The sequence below is a fragment of the Sinocyclocheilus grahami genome, unplaced genomic scaffold (genome assembly GCF_001515645.1).
Source record: "Sinocyclocheilus grahami isolate Dianchi unplaced genomic scaffold, SAMN03320097.WGS_v1.1 scaffold110.1, whole genome shotgun sequence".
Lineage (NCBI taxonomy): Eukaryota > Metazoa > Chordata > Actinopteri > Cypriniformes > Cyprinidae > Sinocyclocheilus > Sinocyclocheilus grahami.
The window spans coordinates 1,852,483-1,872,696 of NW_015505289.1; the positions used below are offsets into that span (position 1 = coordinate 1,852,483).

A 20,214-nucleotide genomic window follows, 5' to 3' on the forward strand; every position below is an offset into this window, starting at 1 on the left:
TATCTATCATCTATCTATCTATCTATCTATCTATCTATCTATCTATCTATCTCTATCTATCTATCTATCTATCTATCTATCTATCTATCTATCTATCTATCTATCTATCTATCTATCGGTTTTTTAATCGTTTTTGAAAATGTTTAAACAAGGGTTGGTCAAGCCAACATTAGTGTTGACAACATTTTTTCTAGATTTATATTGCGGCTATATAAATTTCTTAAAAAAATATTTTAATTCTACTTTTTTAAGATCAATTCAAATTGCAATTCTGCATTCTGTTTGCAACCTCAATTCAAATACACTTTAATTTCAGAAATCGGAACTCAAAAAGCATTCTCAATTCAATTGCAAACGTGCAAAAACCCTGTTCCGTACTAGAATGGTACCAGAAGGCAAGTTTAAACTGTATTAAGAGAGTAAATTGGGTCAAATGTGGGGGGGCTACGTTTACGTGAGGTAAGTTTTGTGCTTTGTGAAAAGTGCGTAAAAAGACAGGCCAATGTACCATGTTAATATGAACACATTTTCTTTACTGATTTTTAACAGGTGTTTACCCATATTTTGTGTTACACATTGCATTGAGTTGTGGTTTAAGGTTGAAAGAAATGCCCATTTTTTCTACCAGGACATTCTTCCTTTTTTCTATGGATTTTTCTTACAAATTGTTTCAGCATATTAAACTATGACAGGAGAAATAATTTTAACATAGAAAAATTTCATCCCCTTAAAGAAAACCGTCTCATCGTCTCCATGGTGCCTTTATAGGGATCTCAACCATTCTTCGATGTTCTAGGGGCCTGAATCTATTGGATTCCCTCCAGGATGGCGACTGGCACAGTGAGGCAGATGGCATCTTCTGCCTGCTTATCATTCAAGAGTCTCTGAGCAGCTGCACAGGTGTGTGTCGTCTGCACAGGCAGCTGTCCTATACTCCTCTCTCTCCTCTCACACATGTGTCTCCCTCCATCCTTCTCTCTGTACTCTGCCTTTAATCTCAGCACTCCTCCCTCAAGATTCTGACCTTTGCTTTGGTTTTATTTGTTATTTTGGTATGCTGTGTTCCTCAAAGGTAAGGTGAAACGAATAACATTTTCTACAATACAACGAGAGTGTGATTAACCACTTCTCTGGAGAACAAAGGGTGACAATACATCAAAGGGACGGATCCTCTCCATTCTCCCTCTCCTGCCTTCATTTAACTTACAAAGTGTACACAGGGATCAAAAAGATCAAGAAGAGCGATAGAACAATCTCTCTCTGGGTATTAGTCTACAAAAACACACAGATTCCACACAAACGTCTATGTTCAGAATACTCTATGTCCTCAAACATGTTGGGGTCAGTAAGATTTTAAGAAATTAATGCTTTTGTTCATCAAGGTCTCATTAAGTTGATCAAAAGAGTAAAGGAATTTAAAATGTTACAAATATTTATATTTCAAATAAATGCTGCTCTTTTTAACTTTTTATTCATCAAACAATCCTGAAATATATATTATGGTTTCCACAAAATTTTGAAGCAGCACAACTGTTTTCAACGTTGATAATAATAAGAAATGTTTCTTGAGCAGCAAATCAGCATTTTAGAATGATTTCTGAAGGATCATGTGACACTAAAGATTAGAGTAATGATGCTGAAAATTCAGCTTTGCATCACAGGAATAAATAACATTTTAACATATATTAAAATAGCTACTTTAAATGTTAAAGTAACACTCCACTATTTTTGAAAATAGGCTCATTTTCCAACTCCCCTAGAGTTAAACAGTTGAGTTTTACCATTTTCGAATCCATTCAGCCGATCTCCAGGTCTGGTGGTAGCACTTTTAGCTTAGCTTAGCATAGATAATTGAATCTGATTAGACCGTTAGCATCTCGCTCAAAAATGACCAAAGCGTTTCTATATTTTTCCTATTTAAAACTTGACTCTTCTGTAGTTACATCGTGTACTAATACCGACGGAAAATTAAAAGTTGCGATTTTCTAGGCCGATATGGCTAGGAACTGTACTCTCATTCTGGTGTAATAATCAAGAAACTTTGCAGCTGTACCATGGGAGAAAACGCCTGAAAATAGGCTTATTGGAAGTTACCTAGCTGGGACTATTTTCAGGCGCTGCATAATATCATTGCGTCTGCTGCACCCATGCAAGCAAAGTTCCTTGATTTTTACATCGGAATCTTAGTACACGATGTAACTACAGAAGAGTCAAGTTTTAAATAGGAAAAATATAGAAACTCTTTGGTCATTTTTGAGCGAGATGCTAACGGTCTAATCAGATTCAATGATCTATGCTAAGCTAAGCTAAAATTACTACGGAGATCGACTGAATGGTTTTGAAAACGGTAAAACTCAACTGTTTAACTCTAGGGGAGTTGGAAAATGAGCCTATTTTCAAAAATAGTGGAGTGTTCCTTTAAAAGTATTTCACAATATTTCTGATTTTATTGTATTTTTGATCAAATAAATGCAGTCTTGGTGAGCGGAAGAGACTTCTAAAATATATATGTGAAACAAAGTTTTCAAACAGTAGTATAGTACATTTGTCACATGACCTCACTATTTTGCATGTTTAACTCAACAAGTGACATCCAATTATCATCTTGGAAATATTTACAACCATTTTGTCCACTTTAATTCAGTTTACAAATGTATAAAAATTAATACAATTGGATTAATATAACATAAAATATCAAATACAAGAAGTTTATTGCATTGCGTTATGGGATAAAGTATTTCACGTTTTTTGCTCAAGTAGACTCGGGCAAATGTAATATGTCATCCAGATGTTCCATCATGCATACAGAAATTCACATTAAATACAGTAATAGTATGCATACTACTTACTTTCATAAATGGTAATTAGTATGCCAAACCAAAGCCAACCCACAGATATTGGCCTTTGAGATTGCTTCCCCATCTAACCTGAATATCTTTGGGAGTTTTTCCATGGCACTGTCACATTTGGCTTATTCACTGCCTACTTTTCTTTGTTAAGCTACTTTGGACCAATTTGAATAGAGAAAGTGCTCTCCTAATAAAACAGAATTGAACTGAACTGAATTCCACTCTTGTTTTCCCAAAGATTTCCTGTGTTGATATTCTTATTGCCATGCCAACCTATCTTAAAAGCCCTCTCCATTTACAATTAATGCAGCTGTCCTTTAAAACATTTATTTGTTGATTTATTTATGCTTTATGCTACCCAGAGGAAACCCGCCGTATGTCTAAAAATCAAAGTGCTTATCATCAACACACAGATTTTGTGACAGTGAGGAGGTTTCATAAGCGTGACAAAGTTTGATGGATGCAAGATGGGAAAAAAGGGAATGAAAATGAGTGCTTTTTTTTCTTTTTTTCCCCTCTTCTCCATGCCTTGACTCCTCCATCTTGCGCTCCATGCATGAACGGGAGGCAGTCTGGAGTGTGAGTTGTGTTTCAATGACTGTTGCCCACAGAGAGGCACTAAAGTGTGCAGCCCTGCCAAGAACCCTCCAACCGATCGCTCATTCAAACGCTCAAAAGGCCTGGATCCAACCTCAGCAGAGACTGAACAGGCAGAAAACACTCAACACTCACTTTAACACAGCCCTCGGGACGCTTTACATCACACACTAACAATAAAGCACCATGATATTGCCATACTTTTTTTCATGGAAATAACACTGTATTCTTTTAAGTATTTTGGATCATGAAAATATGAGTATCAAGTATCACAATATTATACCAGATAATAAATTTTTCATGCTATTCTTAGGAGTACCTTGTAAATACTTTAAATACCATAGCCTATATATTGTGGTATTTGTGGTACATTCATGGTATTTTCACCTGTTACCATCACTATACCACTTTTTAAAGTAAAAATACAATGGTTTATGAATATTTACCATGCCATGCTTTTGATATGGTTCCATTGTAATACCATGATTTTTGTATACACCATGGTTATATGACAATTTTTTGGACACTCACTTTAACACAGCCCTCGGGACGCTTTACATCACACACTAACAATAAAGCACCATGATATTGCCATACTTTTTTTTCATGGAAATAACACTGTATTCTTTTAAGTATTTTGGATCATGAAAATATGAGTATCAAGTATCACAATATTATACCAGATAATAAATTTTTCATGCTATTCTTAGGAGTACCTTGTAAATACTTTAAATACCATAGCCTATATATTGTGGTATTTGTGGTACATTCATGGTATTTTCACCTGTTACCATCACTATACCACTTTTTAAAGTAAAAATACAATGGTTTATGAATATTTACCATGCCATGCTTTTGATATGGTTCCATTGTAATACCATGATTTTTGTATACACCATGGTTATATGACAATTTTTTGGTTATGGCCTTAGAAAAAGTACTGTGGTGGTACCATGGTACAGAGACTATATCAGATGGTAATACTATGGTACTTTGAAACATTTACCATAACTTCCAAGAATGCCATGGAAGTATACTATGGTACTTTTTTGCAAGTGTGGTATCACGTAATAAAATGTTTTGGACATACTATGATATTCATAGAAATACCTTGTAGGATCATGTAAATAACATGTTTTTTTTACCTGATACCATATCATTGTGCCATCACATTTTTGAGGAAAAATGGTACAACCATAGTTTTATGGATATTTATTAAAGGGGTCATATGATGCGATTTCAAGTTTTCCTTTCTCTTTGGAGTGTTACAAGCTGATTGTGCATAGATAAGATCCCTGATGATGCAAAGACTAAAGTCTCAAAACCAAAGAGATATTCTTTATCAAAGTTAAGACTCTGCCACGCCCCCCTAAAACGGCTCGTTCTAACACGCCCCCACATATCTACCTCACTATGTGGAAATATTAGCATAATGACGCCCAGCCATGTTTTTGCTATGGTAACATAGTAGTACCATGATTTGTATGGTTATAACTTACAAAAAGTACTGTGGTGGTACCATGGCATATCTGATGTTAATACTATGGTACTCTGAAACACTTACCATAACTTCCAAGAATACCATGGAAGTATACTATGCTACTTTTTTGCAAGTGTGGTACCAGGTAACTCTTTTTGGACATGACAGAACCATGAAATACCTTGCAGTACAATGTAAATACCATGGTATTTTCACCTATACCATAGTACCTTTTACTTTAAGGGGAAATGGCAATACCATGGTTTTATGAATATTTGACATGTTTTTGTATGGTTATGTACTTTAAAAACTACTGTGGCGTAACATTAGTGGTATCAGGTAATTTTGGTACATATGCACATGGTTCTTACAGTAATACCCTGGTAATACCATGTTACATATCTAAGATACCATGGCATATTAATTATTAGTAAGTACCCTGGTATATATCAAAAGTACCATGGTACCACCACAGTATGATTTAAGGGCATTAAAGCTCTTCAGCCACTTTTTAAGACATTAATTCCCATCTACAAAAGCAGCAGGCGTGAGACCTTATCACATTCAGAACTGATTCAGATCAAACGTCTGAAATTACATTAATTCAGAGGCTTTTTCTAAAGCTGTCTTCATGCCCCAAAAAAGTCATTTCCATAATAGTATTAAAATGAAGTTTCAGCACTGAATCGACTCTCTCCACCTGCTGGGACTGTCCGTCTGCATTAGTGGCTGACAGCGCTTGCAAGCACAGGATGAACAAACCCGACAGCTGAAAGTGTGTAAAACTTTGAGCTGAAGCGTTAAGGCAAACACTCGCTCTCAAATGTCACCGAGGAGACGGGGGAGCTGACGGCAATGCTTTGACTGCATTTCTCACCTCGTCTTGATGCGCTAAATGCGCCCGGGCTCAGGTGAAGGCAGTCGCTTGCATGCAGCTCTCAAATCAGAGAAACCGGTTGGGACGTTTCAAAACATGCTACCTGTCAGCCGCTGCTTTGAAGCAAAGGGAAGCTGAAATATTAAGCATGTAAAATGCTCCGCGGAAATTGAGGTGCCATGTGCCTGACAGATGGTGCATGCTTTGCACCAACCGTTCCATCTGGCTGAAGTGACACCATCATATTCAGAGGTTCAGATTCATCATGGAGCGTCTTCAAAGTTCAGTGCTGACGTTCTGAATGCATCGCTCATTCACATGCATCATTAGAGCTGTAGCCGCTTTAGGAGCGATTTCGCAGGGGCTGTGCTCTATTCCTCAACAATATCCTGCTTTTAATCTCTTTAAAAGGCGTCTGTTGGCAACAGTAAACATTTAGATGCTTAAGGAGCCTTATTCTCCAGTTTTAAAGTTCTTGCATAATTCCATTACAGTAAATGTGAGTTTATTGCCTTTTCTTTTAACAGCAGAGAACATGAAATCTGGGAAACCAAAATCACAACAAAGGGAGAAATGTGTTGTGTATCATTACATCACTTGCTCAGCAATGGATCCTCTGCAGTGAATGGGTGCCGTCAGAATGAGAGTCCAAACAGATGATAAAAACATCACAATAATCTACAAGTAATCCACACCACTCCAGTCCATCAATTGATGTCTTGTGAAACCAAAAGCACCATCATTAGACATTTAAGGAAGTGTTATTATGGATTTTATTATGGACTCGTATTGTGTTATTATGGACTTGAATTTTGCCCAGAAGCAACAGTACAGTTTAAAATTAAAATTACTTAAAGGATTAGTTCACTTCTGAATAAACATTTCCTCAATTTTCTCACCCCCATGTCATCCAAGATGTTCATGTCTTTCTTTCTTCAGTAGAAAAGAAATTAAGGTTTTTGAGGAAAACATTCCAGGGTTTTTCTCTATATAGTGGACTTCACTGGGTGGAAGGTCCAAATTGCAGTTTCAGTGCAGCTTCAAAGCGTTCTACACGATCCCAGACGAGGAAGGGTCTTATCTAGCGAAACGATCGGTCATTTTCTAAAAATAAATGATCATTTATATACTTTTTAACTTCAAACGCTCGTCTTGTCTAATTCTACATGAACTGCATTCCGGTTCATGACAGTTAGGTTATATTGAAAAACTCCCATCTCATTTTCTCCTCCAACTTTAAAATCATTCTAAATCGTCCTACGTCGCTGTTTTACCATTTTTTGTAAAGGGCGTTTGACCTTCTTTGCACGTTCACTTTGTAAACACTGGGTCGGTACTTCTGCAGCGATGTAGGACGATTTTGAAGTTGGAGGAGAAAATGAGATGGGAGTTTTTCGACCTACCCTAACTGTTTCGAATGGGACTGCACAGAGTACGCATGCGCATTGCAGAGCTACACAAGACAAGCTTTTAAGGTTAAAAAGTATATAATTTGTATTGTTTTTTAGAAAATGACAGATCGTTTCGATAGATAAGACCCTTCTTCCTCGTCTGGGATCGTGTAGAACGCTTTGAAGCTGCACTGAAGCTGCAATTTGGACCTTCCACCCAGTGAACCCCACTGAAGTCCACTATATAAAGAAAAACCATGGAATGTTTTCCTCAAAAACCTTAATTTCTTTTCGACTGAAGAAAGAAAGACATGAACTTCTTGGATGACATGGGGGTGAGTAAATTATGAGGAAATTGTCATTCAGAAGTGAACTAATTCTTTAAGGATAGATTTGTTTCTTACAAACATGCAGCTTTTCACTTCGCAAGATGTTAACTGATGGACTAAAGTGGTGAGAATTACTTGTGGATTATTGTGATGTTTTTATCAGCTGTTTGGACTCTCGTTCTGACGGCACCCATTCACTGCAGAGGATCCGTTGGTGAGCAAATGATGTAATGCTACATTTCTCCAAATCTGTTCTGATGAAGAAACAAACTCATCTACATCTTGGATGGGCTGAGGGTGAGTACATTTTCAGCAAATTTTCATTTTTGAGAGAACTATTACCTAAAACTCAACAATCGTGAAATGGTGGTTGCAACCCAATGTGACTGATGTTCTGCACTGCATTTGCACAGAATCCTTTAAAATAAGACTAGGATAATTTATTACAAAATCAATGTGTTGATTTTAATTTCATGTTAACGTTAATCAAAATCATGCACACACACTTTTCTTTTAAGAGTGTTCTGCATGTCAGAGTAAACATTTTAGTGCATTTAATGACCCCAGAAATGAATCCAGTGCAATTAAACACAAAACATGCACTAATATATTCTCTTTTCAGGGCACTGGTCAAGATGAGCCGATCCTTTAGGCCATTCATTAGTTTTGTCGGATTCACTCAACCAATGCGATCAGTCAGGGCTGATTAACACTGCCTGATAATTTCATTAACACTCCAAGGCAACAGATGCTCGGCTGTGAAACTCTTGTGTCAGGATGTTTACACTAAACTGTTTCCTCACGTTTTCATGGGGAAACGTTAAAAAGGGCCTTAATTTGTCTGTTCGTTTGACAGGTTCTGTCACCTTTTTTAAATACTGCCAACCTGATAAGCGAGTGTAAAAGCCAAAGGCTCAGAGCTGCTAACCAACAGATTGATGGGTAGATCCCAGCAAGAAGAAAAGCGTCCACATTTTGCCCTTCAGCAAAACACCGATTGCTCCAGGGGGGTTGAAACTGAAACTAGAATAGAGCAGCGTTTGCCTGTGCAAAATTCAATATTGTTTTTCATCTGTAAGTTGTTTGGTAAAGACTAAGATGAATGACAAATGTAACACTGTTTCTGGAAGCTACCACATAATATCTCAGCTGAGGTTGAGGGAGGAATTGTAGCTTAAATAATAATAAATAAATCCTTTCTTAAAATTATAATAACACACTGTTCCAAGACAGCTAAAATAATTAGTACCATATAAATATGAAAATAATACATTCATTAATATTAGTATTAAAGTAGTTCATGTGTTACAATAATGTGTTGCAATGCTATAAATGTTAAATTAGAATAATAAATGATAAGTCTCTGATGCTCACCAAGGCTGCATTTATTTGATCTAATTTCTATTTTAATTAGTGCTGTCAAACGATTAATCATTTGACAGCACTATTTTTATATATATTTTAAAATATAAATAGTAATTTAAATAGCATTTTATTTTTTATTTTTGCATTTCATATTATTATTAATGTTGAAAACATTGTGCTGCGTACTATTTTTGTGGAAACCATGATGCATTTTTTTCAGATTATTTATTAAACAGAAAGTTCAAAAGAACAGCATTTATTTGAAATAGTAAACTTTTGTAATAATATCAAATGTCTTTACTGTCACTTCAAGCAATTTAATTAGCTGGCAATTCATAAAGTGTCTCCTAAAATGACTACTACAATCTTTAGGTTGTCCACATCTCATCTACTTTTACTCTTTCCCCTCAATCCTTCCCTCACAGCTACGATTCTTGTCTTTTTTATGCTGTAGGACACCACTGCTCAAAGAAAACTCGAGAAAGTCTCACCAATTCCCAGTGACTAGAGAATCCTCTATGTGAATGATGAAGAGGTACTGAGCTGAAGAGAAGCTGTCAGTCACCCTCCCCTCAGCAAACCTCCAGGGCATCAGATGCAAACCTCTCGTTCGGAGGAAACTACAATAGAAAGCACTTTCCAAGATCCACTGTACACATGCAGGCCGCCAGCCCACGGTATAGCTACAGGATAGCAGATATTACGCAAACCGCCCTACTGTCAGAGCTTTTATAATGGCAGTGATATTGCATACAACACTGTATTCTGCCACATGCTTAACTGAAATAATACCATAATGCCAGCCAACACATTACGCTAGAGATATTACCTAACGCTTATATTTTATGGAACATGCCAGCGTTCAACCGATCTACATCAGCGTTTGTTTTCATATCCGAATAGGGAAATATGATATTAGCAAAACAAACACCTGGTGATGGATTCAGAACCAGACAGAAGCCCATCGTATCCTGAATCAACAAACCCACACAAGTACAATCAAATGAATCATTCTATGAAACGGATGCCTTTTTCATTTTTTTCATCTTTTAAAATCTATTTATTTTGAAATACTTTGTAAAAAATTTAAGTTTTAATTAAAAAATAATTTTAATTAGAGTAAATGTTATACATGTATAATGTAATTCATTGCTTTATTGCATATTTATTACAGTTTATTATAATTTGATTAAATTAATTTAAAATATATTATAATAAATGACAAAGGTAAGACTGTTTCTGGCAGCTATAAAAATATTTCAGCTGAGGTGGGGCTGACAATTGTATCACTAGTTATGAAATATGAATTGTATGACTGGATTAAAAAAATAAACTTCAATAATCAGTAAAGTAAGTAGTTTTAGACTTTTTTCCCCCAAAATATATTTTAGTGAAAGTGAGTAAAAACTTAAAATTATATTAAATAAATAATTTTAATTAAATGTATATAAATATAATTTTAGAAATATATAAAGTAATATTTTTGTATTTAATATATTTATATTATACAAACATTTTATTAAATTATTTTATAATATTAAATAATTTGTAAGTGACATTTTAAACAATGTATCAGACAAATAAAGTATTAATAAATTGTATTGTGCCATCTTGAGTCACATTAAAATATTAATTGAAAATAATTATTTAATTTTTCCCATCTGCACTGCTGGTAGTTATGCCACTGGCTGATATTTATACAAATATTCACTTTTAATTAATCACTTGTGTACTATACAAAAAATCATGGTAATGAGGCTTGATAAACAAAAACATCATAAGAAGCAATAACAAAAATGTCTATAATTACCCATACACTAAAAATAAAGGTTCTTTATTGGCCTATTATATTCTAGGTGGTTCCATTGCACAAAAGTTTTCCATCTGGAAAAGGGTTCTTTAGATTATTTTTAAAAAGGGTTCTTATAAGAAAGGTTCTTTGGGGAACCTAAATGGTTCTACTATGACATCACTGTGAAATCCCCTTTATTTACACGTTAGTGAGTCAAAAGACACCGGTTTTGTCAAATAACCCAATGCTCAGGTCTCCATAAATCCACACATTTGAGCCTGTAGTCTTCTGAGAGAGAACTTGTTTTAGTTCCTATCAGACATTTCCTGCGGGACATTCTTGCCCTTTCTATTCAGATTTGGCTTTGTGTATCAGAGATCTGTGGTGAAAGACGGGAAGTGATGTGATGGGAAGAGTTTCAGAAGGTGCAGAACAGACAGTCTGTCACCTAGAGAGTTCTGGCCCTGTGAAAATAACACAGCACCGCCAGAATTGTCTATCTGATTTTTGGGAGAGCTACTGTGAATTTGCTTCAAACTTTGCAGGCGATAGTTCTGTGGTTGAGTTAGGGATATTTCAGTCAAAAATGAGAAATCGCACTCATTTACTCATTCTAAACCTGTATGACTCTCTTTCCTCTGTGGAAGCGGAGCATGAGTCCTATGACTGCTTTTATGGTGCTTTTGAAGCATGAAAGCTCTAGTTCCCATTTATTGTAATGGCATGGAACAGAGCCACCAGCACAATTCTTCTATGAATGAAAGAACACCAAACACAATGATGGAGAGCAAATAGTGACATGAAAGAATTGTTTGTTTAAAATACAATACATAGATTTATTTGAGTCACCAATAAAAAATACTCTCCATATTTTCATGTGTTTTGTTGCATGGAAGAGCTCTCTAACTATCATATCACTAGCGGTAAATAAAGATCGCTAGAGTGTAACTAAGATCTCGTTCCCTTTAACAGTACAGAGTGTGCCAAAACAATGAGAACTCAACTATTACGGGCCGTGATCCAAAATTAACACGAGGGATATGATAACTTTTGTAATCTAACCCTTGGCTTCTAGTTATGGAAAGAGCTGGGTTCAGTACAAATTTAGTTTTAAGCAATTAATCACAGCTGTTGTCGATTTCTAGACAATTTCAACTCATCATCTACAAACTCTTATGCTCTGTGCAATTCAACTCATATTTTCAACTACACTTTGCCACTTTGACTCGGAAGCTAATGTGGAAATCTAGAATTTAAATAACTGTACAGTTGCAAAGCAAATGCTTTTTGCCATTAAATTGCCATTTTGTTTAATTAAACATCATATTCTGAGCAGACTAATAATGCATGTCGATTTCTAGACAATTTCAACTCATCATCTACAAACTCTTATGCTCTGTGCAATTCAACTCATATTTTCAACTACTGTAAATGAAACAAAAGCCACTTTGACTCGGAAGCTAATGTGGAAATCTAGAATTTAAATAACTGTACAGTTGCAAAGCAAATGCTTTTTGCCATTAAATTGCCATTTTGTTTAATTAAACATCATATTCTGAGCAGACTAATAATGCATGGTTAGCGATGTCAATCTAAACTGAATAGAACACAACATTAAAATGTTTAAGTCTACAGAGGAAGGAAAAACACTAAATATACCCACAAGACTTATTATTATATGGGTTAACATCCCCAAGACTTAATATGGCTATTACACAAATATTATATATTACATGAATATTATTAAAATATTAGGCTATATGAATTAACATGAGAGTAGTCGCTTACCATTCTTGCATGTGTAGTTATCTCTTGTAATGGTCATGTAAAGCTGGTCAACCTGGAATCTTTAGCATGATACCAACAGGAACTACATGATAAACTACATGTAAAATAGTACTGTTTGTAGCAAACCACACTCACATTATGTCGGTAAAGATACACTCACGCAGACAGTAAGTTATGCTTGCTAGTAGGCCTTCCTTTACTAGTCAAAAATAAAATAAATAAAATACTACAAGATATGACACTCGAGTCGTTTGTCTTAAAGGGGTCCTACTATGCTTTTTCACTTTTTCAACTTTAGTTAGTCTGTAATGTTGCTGTTTGAGCATAAAAAAAGATCTGCAAAGTTGCAAAGCTCAAAGTCCACTTCAAAAGGAGATATTTTATTTAACAGAAATCACTTTTCAAAAACTACAACGAACGACTCGTTTGGACTACAACGCATATTTTCCGGGATTTGTGACATCACAAATATCGACGAATGGGACGAGACCTGGTTGAGCTGCACTAGAGAAGGCAAGGAGTGTTATCACTGTGTCAGATACACGCTAGTTTCCCCAAGGCAGACGAACTTAAAGTGGTTACAATCATCCGGGTTTAAATCGCGCTCAAATTGATTTGATTTTGACTCAATATTTACACTGAAGCTTGCAGGCGGCTATGGTAAGGGGCGTGTCATTTCTCGACCAGGCGCCGAGTGCTGCCAATCACAACGGGAGAGAGGTGTTGTAATAATGTAAAACATGTGAAACATAATGTGTTTTTCGGACAACCTAGTATAAGAGCCTGTTCTAGTACACCCCCAAAACAAAACCTCTGCGACTATCAACACACGTTTGACCAATGATAGTCTGGTAGGATTTGATGATATAATAATTGCAACTAATAATAAAACACAAAGAACAGTTTGTAGCATTAAAGACATTCTAACGTATGCGTAAACCTATTATTTTAGTAAGTATTTTTGAAGCAATGTTTAACACGCATACGTGACAGTTTGTTTTATAAAAGCAAAAACATATATAGGCAATATTGTTTAGCTGCTTATAGTGTATGAAAACGCTGTTCCTTTAACCTAGAATCTGGAAACGTCAAATGGAGCTGGAATTTACACTGGACCAAAATAATCCAAACGCAGAGAGGTGTCTTTTCCTTCTCATTTCAGATCATCACACACCATGCGCTGTCGGAAAATAAACATGCTGTGGGGAGAATATGCTTCTAGTTTAAAATCTGAATTCAGGGATATAATGAATGCTTATTTGTTACTGATAGATAGATAGATAGATAGATAGATAGATAGATAGATAGATAGATAGATAGATAGATAGTGTTTGATCTGAAATAATCACAAGCCCACACTTTTTTAACCAATCAGAAATGTTATGACATACATGAAGAACTCATTTCTGAGAATGGTGTGACAACTAACCCCAGTCTTCATTTTACCATAAAGGCAATTTAAAACTCCCAGCGGAGAGGCTAGTCTCTACTTACATTACCAAATGTTTTTCCCAAATCAATACACAGTGAAGCCCATATGATATGCTTCTATGCTTCTAGTTTAATTCATGGATATAGTGAAATATTAATTGTTACTGATAGATAGATAGATAGATAGATAGATAGATAGATAGTGTTTGATCTGAAATAATCACAAGCCCACACTTTTTTAACCAATCAGAAATGTTATGACATACATGAAGAACTCATTTCTGAGAATGGTGTGACAACTAACCCCAGTCTTCATTTTACCATAAAGGCAATTTAAAACTCCCAGCGGAGAGGCTAGTCTCTACTTACATTACCAAATGTTTTTCCCAAATCAATCCACAGTGAAGCCCATATGATATCATGCATGACTTCACCGGTCAAGGGAATTCATAGTCCAGTAACAGTGTTATCATTTATCCCACATCTCTTATTTCTGGCTAAAAGGCCGCTGGCCTGCACTAAGAAATGAGATAGACCTCGAGTTTGAGGTGCCGTGAACTCAGTTTCAGACAGATATGCCCGGCTATGTGAGAAGAGCTGGACAGAAACCACATAAAGACCTCCAGCCCGCTTTGAGATATGTGATGCTTTGATGCAATTTTTTTTTTGTCAATCCAGCGGCCTGAGAAGAAAATAATTTCTCTGAAAGCATAATTTTCAAATTCTTGTTAGCTGGGTCTAGCTGCTTTGCGATAATCTTTGTTAATTACTTCTGAGTGAGTGTTCCAGAAAAGAAATGAAAACATTCATCAGGAGAAATTCGCTTAAAGGAATAGTTCACCCAAAAATGAAGACATTTTTAACTTCAAACCATCCTGTATCCTTAATATTGTTTTCTCTGACAAATCTCATCTGAATCAGGAGAGAAACATGCACAGATCAAGTGCCGTTTACAAGTGAAACAAGTCCAAAATAGTTCTAAACATACGGATTTTGATGAGAGAGGACAACAGGGGATGGACTTTTTCGCTGGAGAAAGCTTTATTATGAATTATGGACTCTCTTCTGTGGAACAAAAGAATGATCTTCAATAAGATGTTTAGAGAAAAAAAATTCCCAGTGCAATGAAAGTCAATGGGGTCCAGTGTTGTTTAGATGTTATAAAAAAGGAAGGAGCATTTTGAATGTCTAAACCTTTATATCTACGATCAAGTGACTGCTTCCAAGGCTGTAAGAGCACAGCTCAGTGTTGGCAATGCCATTCACCCGTACAGACTGAGGCACGACACATGTATGGCTCATTGCCCAGCACTGAAACCACTGTGTTTGCTGTAGTTAAAAGTCAGCTGCTGTATATAATGATGCTGTTGCATTTATTTTAAAACAGATAAAGTGAAACTCCTCCTCGTTTTTAGCAGTGCAACCACGTATTTGTTGGATTTTGTGCCAGAACTTTATGCAGCAAAATAATTAACATGTATTTTTTTTCCTGAAAACAGCTAAACCAGTAACATTTATATTATAGATCACAACATTTATATGCATCTGCTGACACTCATCCAAAGTGATGTACATTGCATTCAATGTACCTTTTTATCACTTCATGCATTCCCTGGCAACCAAACCCATGACCTTGGTGTTTTGCTAGCCCACACTCTTCTCTTTAAGCTAGAGAAATGAAGAAAATCTCAGTGACTGACACTCTATTGACACGCTATAGAGAGGTTCCATCCCTCCCTTTCCTTGAGAAAATCTTAATTAGATCTGAGGAGGTCTAAGGATTATCTGTGATTTTCCGGCACTGTCTCCGCTTTTCCTGCCATCTATCAGCCAGTTGCTGTAATTCCACAGTGAAATGCCACCAAACGAGCAAATCCACAATATGCTTAGTTTACTTAGGAAGTGCTGAAACAGGTATTCTGCAGCTAATGTGGGGTTTTTAATATATATATTTTTTTAGTTTTCAGCACCTTTGGAGCATTTCAGGAATAATTCAAGTCAACTTTAAATGGCATTTGCAACCCATTTTTGCTGCTGTAAGGTGATGCATTTTTAAGTGAAACAGGATATTCAATGAGATGAAAAAATCTGTAGAGCAGGAATTGATTTTATTCACCAGGAACTTATAATGAAAAGTAGTGATACATACCAGCACTGCTTATTTAAATCTACTGTTACTTGCTGTTATTGCAGCAACATTAAATTACTGCATTAACTATTGGCAAGATTTTAGAAAGGTTGCATTATCTACAATCACGGACTAAAACCAAGACTATGCAAACAGCTTTTTGGCCATTGGTTTAAATAATTTTGCCTTCCAAAATCCATTTTTCCCTCCCTAGATGAGGGGCTTTCAAAAGGGGTGCAAGGTGTAATTATGAGATTAATCACACACGTGTGTGTGTGTGTGTGTGTGTGTGTGTGTATGTATGTATATATATATATAACATTTTAAAAAATGCATTTATTTATTCCATTTTTAATTTTAATTTTATTAATATAATTTTTATTCCATTGACAGCTTTATATATATATATGTGTGTGTGTGTGTGTGTGTGAAATTAAAAATAAATATTTATTAATAAATAAATATAAAGTATATAAATATATATACACACATTTTATAAAAAAATATATTTTATATATATATTAATATAAATATATTTTATATTTATTTTTAAATTTTATAATTGTTATAAATTGTATAAACATTCCATATATATATATATTTTTTTTATAATGTGTTATATATTAGGAAGGGGGTCCTTTGAAATGGCATCATCACATTTGGGGGTCCATGGCATTGAAGACATCAGTTAACAAGGAAATTTGTTTCAGAGGCGGCGCAAGTATAAGAAAAAGCATTTTATTTTTTTATTTATAACAAAATTACTGATGGATCATCGTTAATAAGAACTTTGATGTGCTTTGAGAAAGTAAATTAAATTTAGTCAATTTTGATGTCATGTTGACTTTAAAGCACACTTGTCACGTTCCTGAACAGACGTTTGGCACTGTGCACCACGTGTTTGTGTATCATTCATTGCATTAGACAGCCCACAACTGCTCTTTAGTCACCATTAATAATAGCCAACAAATGCTCATTGGGTTCATTTCTGTTTTTTAACTTAGTGTGTGTGAGTATTTCATGGAGGAGAACGGGGCCCACACACAGCGAGAATTCACTTGAGCCCTCCCACGCGCTCTCTAAACCATCCTATACGCCGTCAGGAGCCGAGATTGTGTGAGTGGAGCTCCCATGTGGCTTCACATTTCATTTACAAGGCATTCAACTCTATTTTTCGCATGACATTTGGTCTCTTCTGGTGAGCACAGGTGTGCAGACACAGAAAATTATGAAGTTATATTAAAAATACAGCTCATAATTCTGCCTAATGTTAATATATAATATTTGTATACATAATATTGATTTACTCATCACCCCCACACCTCGTAATATCACAGTCTCTTTGTCCTCATGGTGTCTTCAGCCCCCTCCTCTATTTTCTTTTCATCCAGTGGCTCGTGGTCTTTGATGGCGGGGAGGGGCTGGAAGGTGGAACCCAGGGGAGCGGCGGTCAAACTCACAGCTCATGTTCTCTCTCCGTTCCGTAATCCACAGGCCGAGCGATCTGGTGCATGGAGATCTGTTAATAATAGATCACACGACAGTCGGGAATGAGAGTGTGCAGCACATATGGAACTGAGGGGGATCTGAGACACATAAACAACCATGGCAGATATAAGTTAAACGACTGAAATACACACATTTTGAGTTGAGTCACACACAAAAAATAGGCAAGTCAGTTTTATTATATAGTGCTGTTTACAATACAGATGGTTTCAAAGTAGCTTCACAGTAATAAACAGGAAAATAAGAAACAGCGATGCAGGCTTCTTCAAATATGAGATAATGTCTTTATTATAGCTGCTTTACAGCAGAATTTGAGTTTGTTTAATTAATTATTTAGTGTAAAATTAATCAATTATGAAAGGCACAGCTTTATCTCATGAGAATAATTGATTTGATGGATCTCTTTGGGAGACTGGGGCTCATTGTCACACTTTTTACAACAGTGAATATTTCTAAGGGGTGATTTACAGTATATATAGACACTAAAGTCTTGAAAAAAAAGTGACAATGTGCCCCAATATGGTTATCACAGTGGAAATCTGCTATTTATTTGACACTGATTTGAAAATCTTGCACAACATATCTGTTTATAAAATGTACTAGTAATTAAAAAAACAAACAAACCCTGACATTTGCCAAAGTACTTGTCCTAAGACTCAACCTATGGGTTTCTATATAGTCAACTCTTTACATAATGCATGCAAGTTTCACTCATTGACCAAATAACTATAACAAAACTATAACATAGCATGCCTCTATTATATAGTCAGCTTTCTTCAAAGTATGCTTTTCTCACTTCCTGACCCAATAACTATTACAAAACTTGATGACATTGTATTTTTTGTATGTTTGCTTCGTGAACGTGATCATAAGTTGGTTCTTTATTTAGGTTTATAAAGTAAATTAAACCACTGCTATTGAAAAGAAACATTTGTAGACAAAGACAACTAGCCCAGGTTATACATAAGAGAGGTTAATTTGAAATAAAAGACAACATATTTAGAATGCATAATTATGAGTCAGCTTAATTCTATTCGATTAAAACATGATTATAAAGAAGTGATTTTTCAGCAGGTTCATGCAGCAGGTCGGATCCATAATTAACCTGCAGTGATCCTGACTTAATTACTGTCACCTGATGAGCAATTAACTTCCTCGTTAAACCTTCACAGGGTGCAGACTGGCTCTTTCTTTTCTTTTGCTGCCCTAGAAGCAGCCCTGAGATTTATTTCTGGTGAGAATATCAAACGATAATTCACGTTACATACTGCGCATTCAACTGGCTTTACTGTATGTGCCTTTCAGTTTTTGTTTTAAAATGAGCAAAACAGAGAAACCTTTATCCACTCTTTGGGGTAAGATGTTACACTTTCGAGTCTTAAAGTAAAATATAACTTAACGTAAGTTAAATCGGTCGTTGTTTTAGGTTGTGAGCTTAATGAATCTAATAAAGAAGAGTCCTTCAAGACGGATGACACGAACCATCAACACCAGCTGGCGCTGAGAACGGTTGGTTTAGTGATTGTGGAGGTAAACGTGACATTTTGTTACCTTTAACCCGTTAATATTTGATTTGAAGATGTGTCTGGGACACACCGCAAAAGATGAGTTTAATATCGTCGAGTTGGTCACCGGTGAGGGCAACAGCAGCGCGAGAGCGGTTCCCATAGCAACACTACATGCTAAATCTATGCCTACGGTAAGAAATTAGTTTTTATTTAGAATATTAACTTGGTTTTAAAGCTTTTTTTTTTTTTTAAACGTTTGGAACATTGGGTCCAAGTAATATTACTGAAAGCTCACTACTTTTGTGATGTCAACCTCAAATTTGGAACCCAACTAGCTTGGATTTGATTGCTTTTTTTCCATGCAGTTTTAGAGTAAAGCATGTTTTGGAAAATGCCAAAACTTCCATTTTTGTGCGTTTTTCAAAATGAGCTTAAACCTTTATTTATTTTTTACTTCAGCAGTTATCTGCCAAGTGTTGTCTTTTAAAAAGAGACCAAACAGTGCTCCAAATAATTAAAGATCTACAATTCAAGAACAACTGCTTAAAGGGGTCATATGATGCATTTTAAATTTTTTCCTTTCTCTTTGGAGTGTTACAAGCTCTTGGTGCGTAAAGAAGATCGGTGAAGTTGCAAAGACTAAAGTCTTAAATCCAAAGAGATATTCTTTATAAAAGTTAAGAGTCAGCCACGTCTACCTAAAATGGCTCGTTCTAACACGCCCCCACATATCTACCTCACTATGTGGGAAGATTTGCATCACGCCGCCCAAATGTTCACGCAAAGAACATTATTTTTTATTATTCTCACTGTAGTATTGTTGTTGCTGCCGCCATGTCGTGAAGGCGCTGTGTGATTTTTAATTGTGAAAGCGAAACTACTTTGTTTGGTCTTTCAAAAGAGGACGATATCTGCTTTGTCATGCCTGGAGCTGATCCGTGCTGGTCGCTGAGGAAATAATACAACTTTGCGCTGTGGATCACCAGATCGGCTTTCACTGTGGACGAAGCGGAGTTCAAAGACTGTAAGTACGTTTTTTTTTTTTTTTTTATATTTAAAGTTATTTTATATATTTAAAGCGAGTTTTTTGGGCAGTGTAGAGTAGGGCTTGTTGTTTGTCATTTCTCCGATCACAAATGCAGACATGGTTTTATGTTTACGCGGCACGATGCA

At 35.7% G+C, this 20,214-nt stretch overlaps 2 protein-coding genes across 3 annotated transcripts in view; one reads left to right on the top strand and one right to left on the bottom strand.

Annotated features, from left to right (window-relative positions):
* Positions 1–12,505, bottom strand: part of LOC107589012 (seizure 6-like protein) — a 39,063-nt gene extending 26,558 nt beyond the window's left edge. The window contains exon 1 of the mRNA XM_016277308.1: positions 12,469–12,505. Within this exon, the coding sequence (XP_016132794.1) occupies positions 12,469–12,505 (37 nt within the window). The remainder of the gene's footprint in view (positions 1–12,468) is intronic.
* Positions 12,506–18,717: 6,212 nt separating this feature from the next.
* LOC107588962 (nucleoplasmin ATPase-like) overlaps positions 18,718–20,214 on the top strand; it is a 4,811-nt gene continuing 3,314 nt past the window's right edge. Inside the window, exons 1-4 of one of the 2 annotated variants that reach the window (XM_016277246.1) lie at positions 18,719–18,767; positions 18,839–18,888; positions 18,960–19,042; positions 19,113–19,232. In XM_016277246.1, the coding sequence (XP_016132732.1) occupies positions 18,852–18,888; positions 18,960–19,042; positions 19,113–19,232 (240 nt within the window). In that variant the 5' untranslated portion in view covers positions 18,719–18,767; positions 18,839–18,851. Of the gene's footprint in view, positions 18,889–18,959; positions 19,043–19,112; positions 19,233–20,214 lie in introns of both variants that reach the window. The other variant, XM_016277247.1, reaches the window with a different exon arrangement.